General features: G+C 40.0%; 1 protein-coding gene across 8 annotated transcripts in view; it reads right to left on the bottom strand.

Moving 5' to 3' along the window:
- KIAA1211 (KIAA1211 ortholog) overlaps positions 1-23068 on the bottom strand; it is a 133848-nt gene that overhangs the window by 3620 nt on the left and 107160 nt on the right. For all 8 annotated transcript variants that reach the window (XM_017744362.1, XM_017744361.1, XM_017744359.1 and 5 more), the window contains 7 exons: positions 21943-22078; positions 12038-12202; positions 10717-10785; positions 9293-9475; positions 4496-7913; positions 3275-3465; positions 2035-2200 (listed from right to left, as the gene is read on the bottom strand). In XM_017744362.1, the coding sequence (XP_017599851.1) occupies positions 2035-2200; positions 3275-3465; positions 4496-7913; positions 9293-9475; positions 10717-10785; positions 12038-12202; positions 21943-22078 (4328 nt within the window). The remainder of the gene's footprint in view (positions 1-2034; positions 2201-3274; positions 3466-4495; positions 7914-9292; positions 9476-10716; positions 10786-12037; positions 12203-21942; positions 22079-23068) is intronic.

Below are 23068 nucleotides of genomic sequence, written 5' to 3'. Positions count from 1 at the left end.
CCCCCCCCACTGGCATGTTTTCTATTTTAGGAGTAAAAATTCTTTTCTTGTTAAATGTTCAGATTCCCAATTACTTTTAGTTGCATTTCATTTTCAGGTTTTGAATGTGTGTAAAAGCTTTAAAATTGCATGGATGCCAAGAACGGTTCTATTTTTCTTTTTAGTGCATCTTTAATCATATATTTTTATCTGTAAGTAAATGAACAGTAGCAGCAGCAATTTCTGTAGATGGACACTTTGAAAAGCTAATTATTTCAAATGCTCTGGTAATTTGTGCTATTTTAAAGGTCACACACTCATCAGTTCCTGTTGCGCAAGACGCAAGTGCAAGTTTGGTGGTTTTTAATGTCCTTAGAGGAGGACTCAGCAGATTTCCATTTTAAACATGTCCTAGGCTGGTCTTGTCTTAAACACTCTTCTAACTGTGGGAAGCCCAAATCAGTCTTATTACCCAAAAATACCTGTATATATGTGTAGTTGCTAATGGCTGCCTGGCTCCAAATGTCGTCAGTAATCACAGGGAAATCCAGTCACTATTTTGTAAGGGCCAATAGAGTTCTATGCTTTCACTTTAGGTAATTCGAATTTGGTAATTCCTCCTCAATTTCCTCCTGAACTGTCACTCTAGTGCAGACAGAATGACTTTGGATAATTGGGTTTTGGCCCTTTGATCTAATTTGGCATCATCTATTGTGATGAGGTTTGATTTCTGCTAGAATTTACCATGTACAGCGTAACAACACTGTGCTGAGTCTTTGGGGGTAGGGTTGCCATAGAGCCCCTTTAAGAGTTTGACAGGCATGCTGTAAAGCATGAAAGTTTTGGGCAGTTTATGTAAGATCTTAGAATGGTTTGGGTTGGAAAGGATCTTTAAAGGTCATCTAGTCCAACCCAAGGTGTTCCAAGTGAAGTTCTCAGGGATGTCTGCTCTGGTGTGCAGCTGCAGTGTGAAGATCCAGCTGTTGAAGCAACTGAATATAGGCATGGTTGGGGGTGGGGGGGGGCGGGAAGTTCAGCTTCAGACAGTCTGTAATGCAGGAGTAGCACTGGTCTAGCCTTTAACAAATCAGTTGAGTCACCTCATTGCTTTCAATAGTTGCATTTCATAGTCCTTGGCATAGAGTGGTACTGAACAGATGCAGCTGATACTTGTATTTACTTTAAGAAATGCTATTTACTTGTGCAACTTTTTAAAAGGTTTCTTCAACACCTATCCACTCAAAAACCTTTTCCCAATGACTACTGTTAGCTAGAGAAATACAGGCAAGTCTGTATTTCAACAATTACCTTATACCAGCCCAAATGTTACGCCCTTTGGGGAAGTATTTATTTTAATTTGCCTGCCTTTTGAATATGGAATAGTTTCGGCTTAACTGAAGTGACAGATAAAGCAGTAGGTTCTGGTTCCAACCTCCCATACCAAATATTTGACTGGGAGGGAGAAGTCCTAAATTCAAAGTAACAGACTACCGTCAACTGAAGTTATTATTTTTTAAACATTTTTCAAATGAGAATGCTTATTTCCAATATTGGGGGGTGAATATTTCTCCTTGACAAACTGGGAGGTGTGACACAACATGTTTCATTTCCTGCACAAATGCACTTTGTAGAAGTTAAATATCATTCCCCCTCTGTGCTAACCCCCAACCTAAAGGCAAAACAGTACTGCAATTGCAATTTACAGTAAATCAGATCCCTCTAATGTGCATTAGTCATGTTCCAAAAATACTGTGGATATGGCTTGGGGAGACAGCCCAATTTTGCTAACTTGAACTGGGGCAATTCTAAGGAATTGCAGCAGTGTAACCTCAATAACCTAGGGAGCCTGGTAAAAATCTGTTAAAATTAGTATTTCCATCATAAGGGGCAGCACATGAGATGGGAATAAGGTGTGTTATTCTGTGCAATGCATTTGTAATTCTAGCAGTAGTATATGAGGGGGGGAAAAAAACTCTCATTCACTTTCTCAAGAACATGCAATACCATTTCTGAAGTGCATTATTCCTAGAGTGAATCTGAATCTCTCAACCGTACCTGTCACAGATGTTGGAAGGGTGTTTGACTTTTTTAGATGCTCCCTTCTTTCTAGTCTTGACACAGCTGTCTCCATTTTCTTCTCTCCTTCTTGAGCTGTAGATTTCTGCAGTGTGCTTGTTTTGCTGCTGTTACTTTTATTATCTGACTGATTACTTACAGCAGCCTAGAACAGAGAAGGGAAACTGCTAAATGAGAAACAGTCTGTCATGTAATGGCTACAAATTAGAGATGACACACTTGATGCTTTCATTCATTACCTGTCCTTTCCTTAACCTTCATTTTTGGCAAGGGATCACAACACTGATACTTCTAAACCCAACACTTATTAAAGACTGTAAAAAACCCACCACAAAGTTAAATTTGTCACGTTGTCATTTCAGTCAAAATACTGACGAGTTTGAGCCAGCCCTCCCTGTTAAATACAGCACTGACACGTAGTGTGCATCTGTGGGCAACTTCACACCCACTGCTGTTTTCTTCCATCAGTTGTCTATGGCTCTGGTTAGGCATATATCCATCAGAAATTTGGGTCTCATAACAAACACCAAAATATATTTAGTTATCCACATAATACCCCTTTTTGCCATCTGTGATATCTATGTACAACATCCCTGTTTGTGCAGCATCGCTTTGGTGCTGTAAGTAGAAGTGCTTTCCTTACTAATAGCCATGGAGAATAAATAGCTATTTGGAGAACAGGAAAGAAGTGATTGAATTCAGTGCCTGCTTTAGGCATGTGGACATGATCATGACAATAATGATTGTTCATTTCTTCTGTTCATATGTGTTTTACCCAAATAGTATATGCTACAATAAAAATAAATTCAGACTTACTAATATTCACCTATAATTGCATATTTCAGCTGTTATTCCCCAAGCATTAAAGGTTAACATCTCACTTATTTAAGCTCTGAAAGAACCACGTTGCACACAATTTTTCTGTTCCATCACCTGCACAGTAGTTGTGCTTATGACTGTCATTAACTACCACCTGATATCATCAGAGTTTACACTAAAATTGCCAAACTGTCGCACAGTATTTTCTCCCGGAGGTCTGAGTTTTGCAAGAGGGAACTCCAGACTTTCAGAATACTTTTTACTTGCTGTCATTTTAGCTTTTATGAAGTCTTACAAACCAAACATTAAAAAAATACATACTCCCACATAATGAAATTAGCTAACAGTTATAATTATGGTGTCAGTTTTTCTAATGGGCAGGTTTCTAAAGATTGCTTACATTTTCTTTAGCCAGTTTTTCAGCTTGCTTTGCCTCTCTGGCTTGTCTTCTCTCTTCCCTCGTAGCTTGCTGCTCACGAAATCCCTTTTGCTTTTGCAGTGCTAATGTAATCCAAAGTGGTTGTGAAGTTTCCACTTTTTCCATCAATTTAGAGCCATCTAAAGAGTGTCTGCTCTGAAGAACAGGCTTTTCTGAAAGAAAACATGACAAGAATTGATTGAATAATGCAGATCTCTTGTCTTGAGAAAACCCCTACAACCTCTCTACCTTGTGAAAATGCTGGAGCTAAGCCCATTGAATGCCATGTCAGTCACAGACCTTTATGGACTGCACGACAAATCCTGAAACAGATTTTATGCCTCAGGAATAAGACCTAATTCAACACACTCAGATGTCCAAATGTATCTCTTTTTTTTTGTTCTGTTTTTTGGTTTGGTTTGGTTTTGGGTTTTTGTTTTGGTGAAGGAAAAAAAAAGGCAGCAGTTCCACTGAGATACTGGTTTACAAGTGTCCTGATATTTGCAAAATTCAAGAATGAAAAAAAATTGGGATTTCCCAATGAAATGCTGAATTCCTGCCTCAGTCTTTTGAGTGTCCTTACTCTGAAAGGGTAATTTTCCCTCTTGTACAGAATACCATTTCAGGACACAGGGGCTTTCAACCCTCCTCTGAAGAGACATTATGGCTACTCTAAATGTTTTCATCACTGAAGACTGCCTCTGAAGCACAGACTGCTGTGCCCAGCTGTATTGCTTAAAGAATTTGCCCAGGATAAGGGGACCTAGATCTTAGTATTTTTAAGCTAGATAATATTCCTTTAAAAAGAGAAGCAACAGAATGTAGGTTTTTAAAATTACACTCTCTGCTCTGATGAAACCATTATACATGGACCAGAATCCATCACCTGACTAACTAGAGGCAGAAGTAATATCTCTGCCAAGGAAAACGCGCACGCACACACACACACACACACACACACACACTTCTGTTACCTCCTTGAAATTAACTTTCTTAAGTAGGTTGCACTGGTCACACTGAATTTGTGGGCTTCTGAATTAAACTGTGGGCATGGGAATTCACACTCATTCAGACAACCCTAAGCAAAGTAGCAGTCCTCCACAAATAACATGCCAGGTAAAAATCATAGCTTAAGACCAAATGTCTTCCTCTGGATCTCCAGAAATGCAGATAATAGCTAAATTTGCTTTGAAAGATACATACCTTTCTTCAATGGCTCAGGCTTTTTGTCACTTTTTTCTCTCCATGGAATACTTAGAGATGGGAAAAATGACTTCTTTTCTTTGACTTCTTCCTCTTCATTTTTGTAGTCATTGGATGGTATGGGTTGGGCTGCATTTGCTCTGTCTTCTTTTCTCCAGCCACCATCTGATTCAGCTTTAACCACCCTTTGCCCCAACACTTCAGATAGGTTTGATCTGTTCATTTTAGAGAGAGGAGACGATGGTGGGGTCTGGCTGGTGGGCTTTGGAGCTAAGGCAGGTTTCTGTGGGACCAGTGACTTGCATGCTGGTTTCTCATGAGCAGTGAGAGCACTCTGGCCGGTGGCTGGTGGGACCACTGGTGGTGAAACCTCCACGACAGTAACTGAAGAGTCTTTTAAATTACCAGAAATGTTTGCTCTCCCCGTGCCAGGAGAGGTACTTTCTTGTGAAGTGAAAACAGAGGATTCTTTCTCACCTTCTGCTGAGGTGAGTGGGTCAGGCACACCATCAAAACTGTCTCCTGCACTGTATCTTTTCTTTTTCTTTTGCTCTGCCTGTTGATCATAATGAAAACGTAAAGAATAGTTTGTCCTTCGTAACTTTATTCCAAAAGGAGAAACATTTTCTTCTCCATTTGATGGTGGTTTATCTGCTTTTTTTGTGCTGTTATTTTGCTGATTTTCCAGGGCATTGGGAAGTTCTGGCTGGGGTAATTCCTTACCCATAGAATGTGGAAAACTTGGAACAAGGAAAGATGGAAGATCTTTTGCAAATTTACAGCCTTCGGTGTTGTCTGTCACTTCACTATGGGTTTCCATTTTCTCCTTGGGCTTTTCAGATAAGTTATCCTTAAAAGTGGAGACCACGTCCTCCTTTGAATCAGCAGATGAGCCAGTGGTTCTCCCCACAGCCACTGTTTCATTGCCTTTTGCCACATTTACATTCTCAGCATCTGAACTGGTTTTTGAAACGTCTGAAAATTTCTGCCATGCTGGTGTAATCGAGAACTTTGCATTTGCGGAGAGGGTTTTCCTCAAGTTACCATGGGGAGCACCGCGTCCTCGGGCTGTCCAGTCATCACTGTGCCTGCAGACGCTTACCCGGTCTCTCTCATTGTATTTGTTGTTTTCTGCATTCTTTAGGATTCTGGAGCGGATAGAGGCCCACTCAGCCAGTACAGCCTGGTTGTTCAGTGCCTCTTGTGCATGTTTCATTTTACTGCTGCTGGGTTTGGGATCCTGTTTTTTTCTCTCGGGCTTCTCTGGAGAGGGAACGTCCACATTTTTCCTCTCTTCTGTTAAGCCAAGTAATGATTTGCAAGCCGTGTCCTTAATCTGGTTCAGGTTCACTGCTGTGCCACACAGCTGTGCTCCAGTAACCAATATAGCTGTGTGGGGTACACACACAGATGATGGGAGGGAATGAGAGCCCTTACTGGTAGTGTGCACCCTGCAGTCTTTGACAGATGGAGAAGAGAGTCCTGCTCCTTTGATGGGCATGACAGGACTCAGATTTACTTTCTGAAATATGATCTGTTTATCTCCAGAAGACACTTGAAATGTGAAGGGTCTGGATGCCGTCTGTCTTTCATCTACTTCTTGCCACCGAAGTTCTTCCCCTATGCGTTTTTGCTCCTGAGCCTCAACTTCTCTCTTCAGTTTCTGGGCTTGCAGTTCTTCCGATGTTTTATTCCCTTTTTCTGGCTGTTTGACTTTTTGGGAACTTAATCCTTCTTGGAGCTTCTCCTCTGCTGGATGCCTATCAGCCCCTCCAGCAGAACACAACTGATCTTTTTCCTGTGGCTGTTCCAAGGAGTTTTCTTGTTTTGGCGGAAGATTTTGTCCTTCTGTGTCTACCTTCTGCTCTTTCAGCTTGTTCCATTCACGTCCATTTTGTTCCTTTTGCTGCTTCATTTCATCTAGTAGTACATACTCTGAACTTTCCATGTGCATTTGTTTTGTGAGCTTGTGTTTCCGCTGCTCTTCCCGTTTCTTTTTCTTATCCGTCACTTGCTGGGGTTGTTCCTTCTCTGTCCTTTCTTTCTCCTTCAAATGCTGTCTTTGTTCCTCCTGTTTCTTCTCTTGTTTGTGGCTCTCAGGTTCTTTCTCCTGTTTCAGTTTTATTTCAACTTCTTGAAGCTCTTTCTCTTCTAGCTCTTGTCCCTGTATTTCTTCCTTATTTTGTTTCTTGAGTTCTTTTTGCTCCTCCAGCCAGTTTCTTTCTTCTTCCTTTTGACTGTCTTTTTCAGTCCTATCTTGCCTTAATTGTTCCAGTGCTAGCCTCTGCTGCTTCTCCAGCTCTTGCCTCTGTTTCTCCTCCAAATCCTTGTGCTTCTGCTCTTCCCATTCCTGATGCTTCTCCTCCTCCAATTCCTGACATCTCTGCTCTTCCTGTTCTTGGTGCTTCTGCTCCTCCAGCTCTTGTCTCTGTTGCTCTTCCTGTTCCTGGTGCTTCTCTTCCTGCTTTAGTCTCTGCTGTTCCTCCCATTCCTGGTGCTTCTCTTCCTCCTGCTTTAGTCTCTGCTGTTCCTCCCATTGCTGGTGCTTCTCTTCCTCCTGCTTTAGTCTCTGCTGTTCCTCCCATTGCTGGTGCCACTGCTCATCCAGCTCTCGTCTCTTTTGCTCCTCTTGTTCCTTGAGCTTTTGTACCTCCAACTCCCATCTCTGTTGCTCCTCCTGTTCCTTGAGCTTCTGCTCCTCCAACTCCCGTCTCTGTTGCTCCTCCTGTTCCTTGAGCTTCTGCTCCTCCAACTCCCATCTCTGTTGCTCCTCCTGTTCCTTGAGCTTCTGCTCCTCCAACTCCCGTCTCTGTTGCTCCTCCTGTTCCTTGAGCTTCTGCACCTCCAGCTCTCGTCTCTGTTGCTCCTCCTGTTCCTTGAGCTTCTGCACCTCCAGCTCTCGTCTCTGCTGTTCCTCCCCTTCCCACTGCCTCTTCTCCAGATCTTGTCTTTGTTGTTCCTCCAACTCCTTCTGCCTCTGCTTCTCCAGCTCCTGGTACCTCTGCTCCTCCAGCTCTTGCCTTTTTTCAGCCTTCATGAGTCTTCTTTTCTCTTTATGGCATGTTTGCTCTTCTATTTTCAAAGATGTCTCTCCTTCAAGGAGGTACTGCCTCCTCTCTTCTTCACGATGTCTTTTTTCCTGTTCTTTCCACATCTCCTCAAGTTCTTGGCACCTTTTTTCTTCCATTTCTCTTTGTTCTTCCATTTCTACAATCTGTCTTATCCTTTCGGCTTCAAGGATACCCCAGTGATCTTCAATTCTTTTTTCCTCTGCCAGCTGAAGCTGCTTCTGTTCATCTCTCTCCCGGATTAGCTTGTCTGCTGTGAAGCGTCCAATATAACCTGGGTATATGTCCTCATACAGCTGAGTTTCTAGGTCCTCTGGCTCAAATTCTGTTATTGTTAAACTTTGTGATCCCTAAAATTGGAGACAAGTTTGGAGTTACTGAATATTGCCTGTTCGTTTGTTATCCTTTACAGTGAACAAAGAGTTGCAAACGCAAAAGAAAAATATTTCAAGCAGTGATTTAGATGAGCCAGCACACCCACCCCAGTTTATGGATTACATCATCATAGATCCTATGTCTCTCATCTATTCGGATGATAGCCTTTAAAAGAAAGAAAACATCCCAAGAGTGACAGTATTATAACGCCAAATATTGAATCACCCTTTGGTGTACATTGAGACCTGACATTTCAAATTTGCAGAAGCCCAAGGAACAGAGCATAAGTTTCATATGCCCATTCTTCTTCTACTACTTAGAACTCCGTCCTTTAAGCCTGAAATAATTAACACCTGCTTAGGGGCATTGTTTTGCCAGCTCTTTCATGGCAAATCTAACTGTTACTTGCAGAGACAGAGCTGTTGCCTGCAGAAAAAAGCTCTGCAATGCTAGCCAGGAAAGAAGACTGCTCAGGGAAACACACTTTGTTTTCTTTTCACAAATCCTGAGCCAGGATATATTTGTCATTATCTGTGCTGAGACTCCAGTGCTATGGTAGGAGCCGTGGGAACATGCATGGACAGCAAACCCAGAGCTTCCCAGGAATACTGCTCTGTTCTGTACCTGAAGAATGCTTCCCTTGGGGAAAACAGCTCAGCTATTGTCCTGTCTAGCTATCATTTGTTGAGCCATCATTTGGCTCCAGTCAACCATTCTGTATAAACAAGAGGTTTAAATTTAATTTCTTCATTGCAAGAGTGATAAATGCAAGTACAGTGGTGCAGAAGAAAGGGCAGTGGCCTCTCCTGAGCCCTATGTAGCTGAATGGTCTTGTCCCATTTACAAGAACTAATAAGATGTCAGGATAAAAACCAAAACAGATGTGCAGTAAGTGTACAAAGACAGAACTTTATGTTTCTCTCTATAGCTGCAAAAGCTACATTACTTAAGTCTTATTCCTTCTTATAAGGCAAAGATATCATCCCTGCCCAATTTAGAGAATCTGATTTTTTCCCAACCTAATTTTGCACCATCTGATTGCCTATATCAGAGCAGCAGCACATATCTTCAGGCCTTTATGACCTAAAGTTTTTACTAGAAAAACTAGAATCAGAAAGCTCTCCCAATGTAAAATCCCAGTGGAAGTACTTTAGTTTTAAGTAGTATTTGTCTCAATTGGCAATATTAATACTTCTTTGTATCTTCTCTCCAGCTAGGGTTTCAGATAAATAACAGTGTTAATCACATCTTAAGTCCTCTGTCTATAGATCCTGGTACACTCAGTTATGGTTATTTTGTACCCAGTTTCAAAAGTAATCACCCTCCTCTTGCTGTTTGGCCAGTGATTTAATACCTTTGTCAATCTCTTGTGCTGTCTTGACATCCTCTGCTTTTTTGGCTTCACTGACAGTTTGTGCTTAGCTGCACTGTTGTCTAGACGAGCAACAGCCTGGGGAACTGAATCCAAATTGATTGTTTCAATTGTGCCAGAACAGGAAAACTGTCTTTTTGGCCGAGATGATTTGACTGGAGTGACCTGTTTGTATCATAAACACAAGAAACCATTCTTAAACTATTTGTTCCATTAAATAAATAAATAAATAAATTATGCGCGCACACACACACGTCTTTGCAGTTTTGAATTCAAAGGAATTATTAGCAGAAAATATTTGAAACCCTGGCTTTCCAGTATACAAATCACAAATTTTGGACATGAAAGTTACAGCACTAATATTTTCCCATTTTCTGTACTACACATTTTTATAGTTTTCACGTAAAAATTACTTAAACCATTCTATTGAAGTTTTTTCACGTTTTAGCTCCACTCTGAACTTGTTGGGAATGGGAAAGACACAGGCAGGGTTTTAAGCAACTGAGACATTTTAAAGTTTGCTTAATGTGAAAAAGGATCTACATCTTTAAATAATTTAGATTATACACTTTAGGCAGAAGCAAATCAGATTGACTTATCTAAGCATCGTAATAGAACAGCTACAGAGCTGTACTATCTGCATGGGAGATGACTGCAACATTGGATCTCAGACTGGCACAGTGCCTGTGGACAACCTTCCCTCCAGAGTCATGTGGAGTTGTCCAAGACAGCGCCAAACAGCAAAACACTGAAGTAAGACAACACTGGCTTTGATGGCGCTTTATTTCTCGTGCCCTTCAAATGCTTCGGTTCAGAAAGTGCAAATATAAGCAAAGTGATTCAGTGAGACTCCTTTTGTGAATCAATAGTGGAACTGTATGTCTAGGCTTGTAAGAATGAGGCTATCCTCCCAAGACTTGCATTTGGCATAATACGAATGAAAAAAGAAGACAGGAAAAAAAAAAAAGGAGAAAACATCTTCTGTAAGGAAAGAAAATCACATACATTGTTTTCAAGACAGCTCTGTAATCTTCTGAGGTTAAACATATGCTAATCAGGGAACCAATTACTTAAAAGCTGAAGGAACGCTTTGCATATGCTTATTGAATTACATGCAGACATAACAAAGTAGTAGAAGTGCTTATGAAAATTATGACTCTGTGATTAATACATCAAATAGAGGAATGCTGCAAGACTGGCAGAGACTGAGTCCTGCTGTTTCCTGCAATCAGCTCTTAAGATTTCTCAATCTTAGTTATTGCTTATTTACTATTTCCAAAACTGCACAGCATTCACAAAATATTGGATGATCAATCATGCAAAGTGTGAAAACAAAAACTGTCAGGCTTCTAATATCTAAAATTAGAGTGTAACTCAGTACAAACCAAGTGTAAAAGTTTTTTTACCTTTTCTTCCATTTCATGTCCTGCTCCAAGAAAATTCATTTTTCTCAAGAAATCTGGAGTGTCAGTGGACTAGGAAAGATTACCACAGACAAGTGTTAAAATGTAAAGGATCTAATAAATATGATACAAAGGACTTGAGAAGTCATGTATGTCAGAGTAGGATTTTTCCCTCTTTCCTATTGCTTCAGGACTGATGGATAAGCCATTCTTGTTTCTACATGCTCTGAGTTTCTCTTCACTGCTCCTTGAATCACTACTGTCTGTACAGCACTACAAAAGGCAAAATCTTCAGGCTTCCTTAACAAGATAATCAGGTTCCAAAACAAAAGAAAGAGCACAGCTTTGTAGGATTTTGATCAGGTCTTAATGATTTTATTTTCTCCTGACTTACACAATAAGGAAAAAAATATACTAACCAGTTCAGGCATTACCTCCGCTGCAAGGAGTTTTAATTCCATGCTCTAGATGACTCTTTTTGCAGAGCTAACAGTCCCCCTACAGCCATGGAAGCCTGGAGACCTAGGACTCTTTAGCTATGGTCCCTCTCCAAGCCATCACAATGAGGAATTTTCAAGGCACAGAGGTTGAAGCAATATTCATCACACTCAGAAACACTGGTTTTAATCATTCTATCACAGTATTACTTCGTAACCTAATGTGTGTTGCGACCCCATTACACCACATGATTGTTACTATCAAGGCTAAAATCTCAGCTTCACAAATACAGGTAAAATGAAACCCAGAACTCTTGCCATTGATCCGAGTTACTCAGTCGGGAAAATCAGAAGTCACAAAGCAGCACAAGAAACCTGTTCAAAGTAGAGCAGCTCTATGTGGTCCTGGCCACCAATTTTTGACAGAAGCCACCCCATCCCCCAAGACCTGTGCAGATAGACATGCCAAGGAGTTACAAGGCCAGCAGATGAGACAAGCAGAAAACAAGCTGCACACTCTAATTTTGAAATTATTTTCATTTTTGGTACTTGATGCTGTGAACAACTTTCCTTGCTGGGAAGTCCGTATTTTAAAATACTTTCTGTATCAGAAAAATTTCATATCTTCCAGCAACACTGGAACTGATGTCTGCATTGCTGGAAGTTCAGAGCAAACACTTGGACTGGTAATTCTGTTGTGACCTGGCTCAGGATGCCAAGAGTATGCTTCCCACCAGGCCAAGAAGTACAAGCTGAGAGATCCCTCCCACGTAAAGCAGCCCACTGAGCTCTGCTACGCCTCACTGGAAACATCTGCTACACCTCAGTGAACTTTACTGCTTTAGTACTGCTCTAGTGCCACGGACATATCAGTTTAAAGTGCTTACTTTATTACTGCACTCTGAGATCACTGTATCCTGCTGGGTCTCCATCTCCGTGGGGCTGCTGAGCAATGCATCATCTTCTGTACTGGTGTTTGCTTCCCCCATTGTCCTCGCAGAAATTGTCATTTGTGGAGGCTGCCCAAATTTTATATTTTTGGCCAACTGTTGCTGAAGAACAAGAAAAATCAAACAAACAAACAAACAAAATAGGTATTTATATTATGAGCAAAACAAGCCAAGTCCAGCAAGTGCCCCTTCTCTGCCTGAAAGCTGCACAGAAATATTCTGGGAAACTTCTGACTCTGGACCAAAAAAAAAAAAAAAACCCCACCCTGAGGCTCACATTGTTGCAACATGGTGGGCACCCCCTCTTCTTTCTCCCCAAAAGATGACTAAAGTGAGGGATTTGCTACATGATTTCTGATTTTGGATCATCAATTCAAATTCTTGACAGTGTTGCCAACTTTTGAAAATTTACTGGGAAAACTTAATCTTTTTAAATCTATGTTCTAGGTTAAGACTTTGTTCAGAAAAGCTAATTATGAAGCCTTCTTGTTGTGAAGAAATAAGCTTATGAGCCAAGTGTACACTGAGAAACTAAAACTACCCCAAAAGGCAATCTTCTTCTTTTCTAGCCCCTAAAACCTGCATGTCATGCATTTGCATTTCTAAAAGGTATCCTTATTGTAATGTATAATCGTAAGTTTTACATGTTGAGGGTTTAGCACAACCCTGCCTTAGAGAGGCAAATTCTCAAAGCAGGGGAAACCCAGCTCTTTTAGATGCTTGATCTCATAGGAAGAATACACAAACTCATGCTCACAAGCGCTGCCACTCACTGCTGTTGCACAGAGGAGTTTAGGCAGGGGACATGCAGCAGGTGAATGGATAAAAAAGCTTTCCCACCATTTATTTTGCATGTTGAAGCAATCTTCTCTCAAAGGTTACAAGGAAGTACTCTTGAATTACATCAAGCGTAAGATGATTAAAATAAGAAGCATACACTGTGTGTCCTCTAGCAGGGTAAGTTAGAAAAATTGCAGCCCTGGCTACTGCAGACACATACCATACAGACTTCAAACGTGAATTTTTTGAAAAGAGAGAAGAAATTCTCTAGAAGGAGCAAATGGAGCAAGGAACATTTATTAATATATTCTTTTACTGAAATATTTCAGGGAATCATTCTCAATTCGGAAGGAAGGGACCGTGGAGTTATTTTCCCGCTTTGCTGTTTTTCAAGGACAGAAAATTCTCCAAAGGAGATCTCCGATCTTTGTCTTGTGGTACTATGAACAAGTAATTCAACTGTGCAGCTTCTATTCAGTGAAGATGTCAGGTACTTACACAGTCCCCTGACATGAGTTTGCTGCTGAGAACTGTAGAAGAATGGAATAAATATTAGGTAAAACAAAGATTTTTTTTTTTTTTTTTTTTTCCTATAGCATAGAATCAGTAACATGGCACAGGTGAGGAGTTGTTAAGGAAAGATATCCTCTAAAAAAGTTCAGGTCAGATTAGTCTTTCTTGCCATCTTTCCCAGTGGCCTAGACTCCTATATCAAGTTTATCCATATTATCCCAAAAACATTAACAGATTTCTGTATTGGACCATTAAAACAAAAATTACATGCAGAAACTCCTCATAATCAGGTCATCAAACTAGAATAGCTTTTCTCAGTCTCCTCATTGAGTCAGAGCTAATTATTTATGCCCATTTGAATTTTGGCAGAAAGTAGTGAAATCCGTATCATAAAGCGTTTTGGCATAGCGGGCAGTTCTGAATGGCAGACTTTTATTCCCACCTGGATTGCTGGCATAATCTAAAGGCAAGGGTTTCATCAAGTCCTTGCAGGCTTTTATGTTGGCAGTGCAACTCTTTGAATTGAAATCTCATGTGCTTCTGTTGTGTACACTGAAGCTGGAGTGGGCAAAATGGTCTGTATGAGATAGTGTGAGGCCTTTAATTCTTCTCTATTCCTGCAGGCCTTCTGATGCCAGAAGAAAATTACTTCAGAAAAAATTCTTAATTTGATAATGTGTTTTCTAAGTTGAGATAACTCCTTTCTTCTTCCTGAAGTCGTATTCCTAGACAAATAATTCTCCTGGGCAGAAAAGTGGAACTATCCACATTACTGAGCAACCACCCAGGAAGCTAAGGATCTGTGCATCTGTTCCATGGTGAGAACATGCACACACTGACATATTGCTTGCAGTGTGTTTTGGAGGAAGGGATGTGTGTTACCCTTTTGATCTTCTGACAAGTTCTTGATGTAAGTGTGTGTGCAATACAAGGTGGGAGTTCACTGACGGAGCTGTTGTGGAGAAAGTCTGTGCTTGAAAAAGAATGGCCTTTTTAATTATCATCAAGCGTGCTTGAGGGCTCCGCTGTAAAAATGTGGCTTTCTGTATTTAAAAGTTTAAAATGTTATTTTCCTGGTATTTCCAAGAAATATACTATCTCCAATATTTATGGACTGCACACAGTTGTGACTGTGTTTTGGTTTTGGGTTTTTTTTAATTGTTTCCAAACTTTAAAGTTTGTTTGCTCAGACTTGCATAAATTAGTTTGAAGATTGAGGAATAAACTCTAGTAACCCTCACCCTTCCAGGACAGAAGGCACTTCTCTGTGTTATTTATTTATTGGCCTTTTTTGGAACAAATTTAGCTTAAAAACCAAAAAGCTCCACTAGCAGTTCTCCACTGGCCATTTTCTTTCAGTGCATTCTAATCTCCAAAACTGACACTAAATACCAAATGACCAAATGTCAAAATCTCAAATAGCTCATTGTAACTACTGAGCAAATTTATTCTTATTGCTTTAAAGAGTAATGCTAAACCTGCTCCTTGGTCTTTTTTAGAATGTGCTTATAATGTAACTACAATGCAATTACTCTTTCAGAAAAATTTCACACTGACACATTTTCTGCCTGGTCAATCATAAAAATTCTAAAAATGCATCATCCATGAAAGAAAATAAAGCCTCTCAAATTTACTTGAGAGAACACTCAGATAGTCTAGCCCAGAGATGGAGAGATACATCAATTTAAGATGCAAGACCTCTGAAAAGAGGCCATAATCCCTGAAAAGGAGAATCTGCTTTAAATTTCTCAAAAGTTTCACTGAGACATATATTTCTGAACACATAACTATAAATCCTCTGTAGTTAAGAATTCCCTGTGCTGACAGTATGTGGATGACAGTCGCCTAAGGAGAATGATTTTCAATGCCAGTCACTAGAAGTTGCAGGCATGGCATTTTGTTCTTCTGCCATTGCACAGTCATGTCTAAATACTCTTTTGAAAAATCTCTGCAGATGCATATTGGGCTCAGTCAAAGGACCTTGGTCTCTTTTGGTTTGTACAAGACTTTTAATTTAGCAGCCAGAAACCACCATCTTGTTCTGAAATCTGTTGACTAGAAGCAGAAGGAAAGAAATAAACTTTTCATGCCTGCACCTCCCACTTCCAGCCTTATCAATTCCAGTGGGCATTCCCGGTCCCTCAGTTTGCAGCCAGTCGACAAACATTTCCACAGGACTTGCAAACCATTCTCAGCACCAAAACAGTACAGCTACCACACACAATACCTATACCATGAAGCAGGGGCCCAAGACACCGCTCACAGGGGAGCTTTAGGACGAGATCCAGGCCAGGTTTACCTCATCCACTTTTTTTTTTTTTTTAAGATCCATGAAGTTTCTGTAAGATTCCTGATATTTTTTCTATTTACACACAACCTGTGTGGCTATCAGTGCTATAGTGAGGTAAGGGGCAGGGCTGCACATCTAATACAGGCAAATAAATAGTAGGAATTTAGAAAAAAAATTCTAAGTTTGCACTCATCGAATGTTTAAAATCTTCCTTGGTAACTGGACATGACACAGACCCACTTCTATTTCATGCAAAATAATTTGCTAAAATGTGATACTATTTAACTGACACCAGCCTCTCATTAATAACTTAAAGAATAAAGCTTCTAAGTAAAATTGTTCCATGTTGTCTAGCACCTGCAGCAAATAAAAAAAACCACTGACTTTCAAAGCACTCTTTGCATTTGCATAGGAAATGCCACAGAACAAGTTTTCCATATTAATTGGCAAAGAGCCCAGATCAGGCTGTACATCTCCTGTCTCGCTCCCATTTGGCTCTTCTTCTGTGTACATGCATGTACTTGCATGTGTGTTGGATTCAGGCCCCTGAAACCACACCATTCTTAGGGCTTCACGCCTGGAGTGAATCCAAAACTACATCTGCTGAGCTGCTTATTCTGTTCAGTTAAAAATCATTAAAACAGAGTGTACAATTTCAGCTGGCTTACAAGAAATGCTGGTCATGTTTTTCCTTCAACTCAAATATCTACTCTTCATGTCTGTTTGCAATGCCTAAATATAATGAAACTTAAATGAAAGTAAGTCTTTTAGTTATATATGAATGAAAAATAATGACTTAATTAATACTTGTCCTAAAAAGAGTCGCACTGTTGAAGTTCCACTTGGTCCTGTACAGTCTCTCAGAATGACCCAAAAATCAAATGCCTTGGGAATACGTAAGAACAGGGTGAGCCCGTACTGAGATGTTACTTGTAAATGCTCCAATGACTTGTGGCATCTGAGGAACGTTTATACAGTCCAACTTTGCTTAAAGAAATATTTGTTTTGGTTTGGAAGTATTACTAGTTTCAACTGTTGCTCATATGTTCTCATGCTGTGAAAGACTGAATAATTATCCCCTATTCATTTTATCAATTCCACTCATGATTTCAGGCATCTATCATATTCTCTCTTATAATTTCTTTTCTAGGCTCAAAAGAGAGTTCACCTAATTAACGGTGAACTATGGAAGTGAGTCCACTTCTTAACCCAAACAGGAAAATCTGCAGCAAACTAAACAAATTAAAGAACCCCACATAAGCTTTTTTTTTTAATCAAAGCAAGAATAAACTGGAAAGCATTATGTGAAAAGTTGTACTGGTATAGCTGGAGGCTTTAGAAAATAATCCAGGTGTAAAATTGACATAGAAACATATAGAAAATTAGGAAAAGAACAAGTATTAGCACAGATATTTTGGATCTAAGATGCAGGGAGGAAACTATTCCACTCTCCATTGCTGGAGCAGCATGTGGTTAGTGGCATTACACTTGAAGAAACTTTTGATTAAGAAAAGAACTATAAACTCAGTTTATACAGCAAAAAGAATTTTCCAATATGAGGAAAACAATTAGGCCGTAGTGGCACTAGGAAATACTGGCAACAAAGAAATTAATTGTAAGAAATAAAAAGCTAGGCAATCATGCAGTGAAAATTCACTCCCAATTCTGAAAAAGTCAGAGCATCAGGGTAAAAAATATAGCTTCGATGTTTGAAAAATGGCTTTGTAGCCTTGTTGAGATCTGGGCAATAACAAACAGAAGATACATTAGGAGTGGCTGGTAGAATACAGACGTGCAATGCACAGTGAGGGAAGCACTGGCTTGGTCATTAGCTAAGGTATGCTAATGACTAAAAGAAATGCAATCCAAAACTGAACAGTCAAAAGGTCTGACAAGAAGAAAATGATCAGGGTCATTCATCATTACAAAATCAGGGAAATGTGAATTTTAAAAGTGGTCCTTTTGTATTTGACAGAGAAGTTGGGATTTACAAAAAATGTTTTATCATAACTAATATCTGTATAATAAATAGGTGTTTTATACCTTTACAGAACAGAGGGTTTGTTTTAAACTGCATGGCCACATGAAATGAAAAGGTTGTAACCCAGTAGTTCCTAAAGGCCATAAGCCATATGTCATAGTCAATCTTTAATATTTCTTGCAGCTGACTGCTGCAACTGCACGGATGCCAGATGACCCAAGATAATTTCAGTGAAGGCAAGAAGTGGAGAACAAAGGCAGTAGCAGTTCCACACCATGGTATCATCACAGCAAATGGGAGAGAATAGTGTAGACCCTTCAGGAAACTAATGTTTTAAACAAGCTTTCATTTTACTTGCTGCAGTTTTTATAAGTCTGAAATAAAAACTGCCTTCTGTTCATTTGCTGACCATTCCTGGCAAATATCAGAGGTAGGAAGAAGAGTCACAGGTACAAAATGTCAGGAAGTAGTTCTAAGACACTTCGATGGGAGGAGTAAAACCAACCCACTAACCTCTGAAGGGGAAGGATGTAAAAAGAAGCTCCAAGAGTTGGGTTGAGTTTTTTTCTGACACGCTGTTAGATTTACATTTTAAATATTCCTTGTGTCTCATTCACAGCCCTGTATGACAAGCAAAGCAACAGAACCCCAGAAACCAAAAGAATTCAGTATTAAGAGTACCAGTGCCTGTGTACCACCTCTTGGTGGGAACAGGTTCAGGCTGGCTTTCTACACTGTATCTTAAAAACTAGGTAATGATAAATCTCAGCAGTTCCAAAGGACAGGGAAAAGACTGCTTTTACAATACCAGATGGCTTGAGCGAACACAAAATAACTTCTGGTTACAAAAAGGCTATTGGAGGTTTATGAGAGGTAAATTTCTCAGCCTGACTTCTAGCACACAGTAAAACCTTTGAACACGACCAAATCCATTTTCAGAAAGCATGATAAGATGAATACTGCTAATCTGAAAATCAATAAAATCAAATGAGAGCAATTCCAGGAAGAACTAATTAACCTTTCAGGCATAATTAGAAGGAGAGAATTCCCACAATAAGCAGCTGAACCAGTGCACACGCTGGCCAGCTGCCCAGACTACTACAGTAGTTTGCACCATTACACAACATTTTTTGTAGGTTCATCAACACTCCAAAGTCAGCAGAAATGCAAGGCAAGAAGGAAGAAACACTGGTAGACCCCAGAATGAGATCCAGCACCATCAGTATTAAATGTCTTGCATTGCTCTTCTGACTTCAAAACCCTTTTCACCACGCTGTCTCTTAGGTTTGTAAGCATGGGGACTTTTCCAAAAACAGATTTAAGTTTTCCAGGAACATTTACTGTACCACCTCAAAAAGAAAAGTCCTGAAAAGGGTTAAAATCTGCAGAGCTTTTGATCTCCATTTGCAATGCAGCAAGTTTAGAATCAGCACAGGGCACAGAATCCTGGCAACAACTCTTTACTGAAGAGTAACTTGCCAGGTAAAAGGAAACAGGAAGTGATGTGCTACCACCCTGACATTCAAGCCTGGCAAAACCACAGTAATGCTGGTAGGATAGCAAAGACTTGGGACTCGGAGCTGGCCACGGAATTGCCTTTAAGGAGTAGAGTACTTTTCAGAAGAGAGGACTGTCTCCTCTTATTCCACCACTTTAAAAAATACAGATGTTCCCAGTTGGAGTTAGCTTGCAGAAGGATTTCAAAGTAGATACAAGCTTCTGGTATCAGGAGACGGAGTATCAACGTTTTCTGTGACTGCACAATCACACGGAAAACACTGGCTCATAGAATACTACAGCAGGAAAAAAGGATGGGGTATGGAGTGCATAAAACTTTCAAACAGGAATGATAGTCTAAATAACTCATCAGACCTGGAACTCAACTCTAAGGTCAATCTAAAAATGTGCAATGGGATTTTGGCAAGATTTTGTCCTAAAACTCAGGGAACAGTTGCAGAAATCATGGGTAGGGAAATTGGAAAAGTTATATGGTGGGCAGCAATTTTTGAAGATACAAGACGTGGTCCCTAGGCTTATTCTAGGGAGGCTTTCCATGGGTTTACAAAAAAAAAATCTGTGGACATTTAGATGAACATATAATTTCTGTGTAAACATGTAAATAATTAAAAGTGTCATTTGCAATCTATTATGCATTTCTTTTCTGAATGAATGAGTTGCTCTCACCATCATTAGCAGAGTTGGAAAAGGAATCTGGTATGTTACAGGCTGGGTTCCAGCTACACTAAAATGACAAAAATGAACTACCATCCTTCAATTTTAAATAAAAAGGCAAGCATATTTTTTACATCAAGCAGCTGAAACAATACTGTCTCTTAAAATCATGCAAGGAACCACTAAAAAAAGGCTTATGCAAAGTTCATATGAGCAAGAGAGTATCACTGGCTATTTATTTTGTGACTTTCAAGGGTGATATTTTGCTCCAATTTTCTTGATTTAGCATTTGCTTAGTGAACATGGTTGTTACCATATGGCATTAACTATACTTTTTATCAGGTTTCTTAGTTTAGCAAAGGCAATAATTTCCATTGGGAATTTCAAGCTGAGTTTTGAAATGAGAGAAGCCACACCTCTGGAAGTGAAAAGTTATTCAGAGAAAAGCTAGTATATGGAAGCCAAGAACACAAATCCAACAGATAGGGAGGGCACAGCTCCCTGAAGGAGTCGGTGGGCTTTGTAGGACACTGCAGGACAGGCCCACATACCTCATGTCTTTACCCAGAGTCAGCAGTCATTTTAAATGTAATGGTTTCCTGGGAAATAGCATGCACTCAATCTACCTGACCTGAGGAAATTTAAGCTGAAAAACAAGCACAGAGGAATTGGAGATGTCCTAGTGTGGTTTCTGCTTCAGAGTTCATCCACAGTCAGCATGGCCAACACTGTGCAGGTGCTCTGTCTGCTGACAGCACCAGGCAGGAAGCAGGAACAATTCCATTCTGAAGGTCAGAGCTGTCTAATGTGCATGATCTCTCACTCACCAAAAAAGATGGATCATGGGTAGACTTCAGAGGTAAAAGAAATCAATGATATTTTACTGGTCATCTTCAGGGTAACAGCACTTGCACAGCATTAAAAATTTATGAGCATTCTGACAGGACATGAAAGCATCCTGAACACTGAAGTGCAGTGTGTTTCTGAAGGACAGCTCTCTCAAGGTCTAGAAAGGCATAAAGCTGGGAGTCTTACATACAAGGTGATGCCTTTTCCTGGTCTTAAAATCAAGAGTCAAACACAGTTAGAAGGGAAAAAGGGGGTTTTCATTGATATTTATTTTAAGGATCCTTAGGTGCACTACATCCAGGTCAAATGCACCGAAATGCACACCACAATGCACACCCCCAAAAGATCTGGTCTAACATTATAGGTCTTACTAATTAGCTGATCTATCAAAGATTCCCCAATGAGAGGCTCGAATGAGCCCCCCTCCCCAAGGAACCTTCCACTGGATGGTTCTATCTTGGTTTACAGAATGTGTCCTGGAGAGGACCTTCGGGTCTGGGGCATACTAACCCCCTACCTATGAAGCTTCTAAAATGTTTAGTCTCTTAGCTGAACAAACAAGTCCAAGAAGGTAGGCAAAAAGCACTAAGAATACAGAAGTTGTAAAGAGGTATAACAGGGGTATAAAGGAAAAGGAAAAAAATTATCATGTCACCAAAGGAGTAGAGCAAAAAATTAGTTCAAGCACTAATGGGAGAGAGTTCTGGAAAAGAAGGGAAAGCAGATCATGTAAAGCTCTTTAGAAGCAAATACCCAAATGTGTTGTTTATGCTTTGGAGAGATAAAAAAATCCACCTTCCACAAAAACCATTGAAAGTGCAGTGAGAAAAAGGAGGAAAAAAACCCCAAACTTATAAATACATAATTAAATCGGCTTTGCAAAGAAGTCTCACTCTGCATGCCATTCCCTGCCCTCAACACAGCCTTCATTTTTTCTCTCATTACCACATTTGTAGGACTTAGGCGTACACATCAGGACACACCAAAACCATGAGTCCAATTCACATGAGTCCCACAGGCGCAGACGTTTCTGCAGATATGTTTACGGTATCAGTGCTGTACATTTCAAGACCAAAACCTGGAACTTCTGCAGATTATCTGAATGACTTACAATGGCTTTTGGCCAGAGAATTTAACATGGCTGAGAAACTGCCCCAAGGATACTGGAAAAGCAACCCACCTTTATGCACATTTAACATGTTCTGGAGACCATTTTCCACCACATTTTAAATATTTTTCCCACTTTTAATTTCTTACCTGAAGAATTTTGACTTTTCCTAAAACGTTCTCCTGTGACATTGCTTGAATGGCCTGTTCACTCTCTGCTCTCCCATCAGGTATGAAAATACTGTCATGGGAAAAAGCTCGACTGCCCATAGAATAATGGGAGGATCTGTTAAAAAAAAACAGTTAACAAGTAAATAAGCACTGCAATTAATTTGTGAGAGTGACTCTTCATATCATAGTTGTCCTGCTGTGTGGATTTTCCCTCCCTCTTGTCTTCTACATAAAAGCTTCGTACATTCTCAGAATAGAGGTATCCAAACACGTCTGGTTTTCAAAAGTTTAATGGAGGTTCATGATTCCTTTATAGACAGACTTCCTCCTTGGAAGGACTTAGAGTTGTGTGTTTTTAATAGGCGTGTTGAGAAGCTCAATTGATTTTGCTTGTAAGTCTCAAATCTAAATGTTACTTTCAGGATACAGAGTAGATGATAATGATGTACACATTGCCAGACTGCATATCTGAGGAAGTGCATTCGTGCTTAGTCCCACTGCTTGGGACACAGTGTCACTCCTGGTCAAAGAAAACAGCAGGTGCCAAGCAAAGGGAGCTTGTAACACAAAAAGAGGTATTGCAGTGCAGTAACCCCCTTCTAAAGAACTACCTTCTTTAGCTGCTCAGCTCTTCCTATCGCCATGAGCATGATCACACTGACAATAAAAGGTTATCATCAAACCCCAGACTGCTAAGAAGCTTATTGCACCAAGCTGTGTGTCCTTGATCAGCCACAAAGAGCGAGAAATGCCCGTGTGTTGCTGCTAACCTGAACACTGATGCCAAGGAGGAGGGTGTGTCACGAATGAACCAGTTATATGGCTCTGATTGAAGTCCACAGGTAAAGAGATGAAACAAAAAGAGGTTTAATTTACCAGGAATCATTCTAATGAATTTAGTTCCAAGAAAACTTAGCATTAAAATAGAAAAAAAATAAAAAAAAAAAAAAAAAAAAAGGCTTGTGGTTGTTACTTTGGGGTTTTGGGGGCATGCTGAGGGAAAAATGTATGAGTTTGAAAGTCATGTTTTGTCTCACCTAGAATATTCCATGGTAAGTGAAAAGCCGGTAATCTAAAGTCATGATAAAAGCCACAATAAAAAAAC

Source organism: Corvus brachyrhynchos, unplaced genomic scaffold (genome assembly GCF_000691975.1).
Source record: "Corvus brachyrhynchos isolate BGI_N302 unplaced genomic scaffold, ASM69197v1 scaffold17, whole genome shotgun sequence".
Lineage (NCBI taxonomy): Eukaryota > Metazoa > Chordata > Aves > Passeriformes > Corvidae > Corvus > Corvus brachyrhynchos.
Note: the sequence above shows the minus strand (reverse complement) of the source record. Positions and strands in the feature narration are given on the sequence as shown.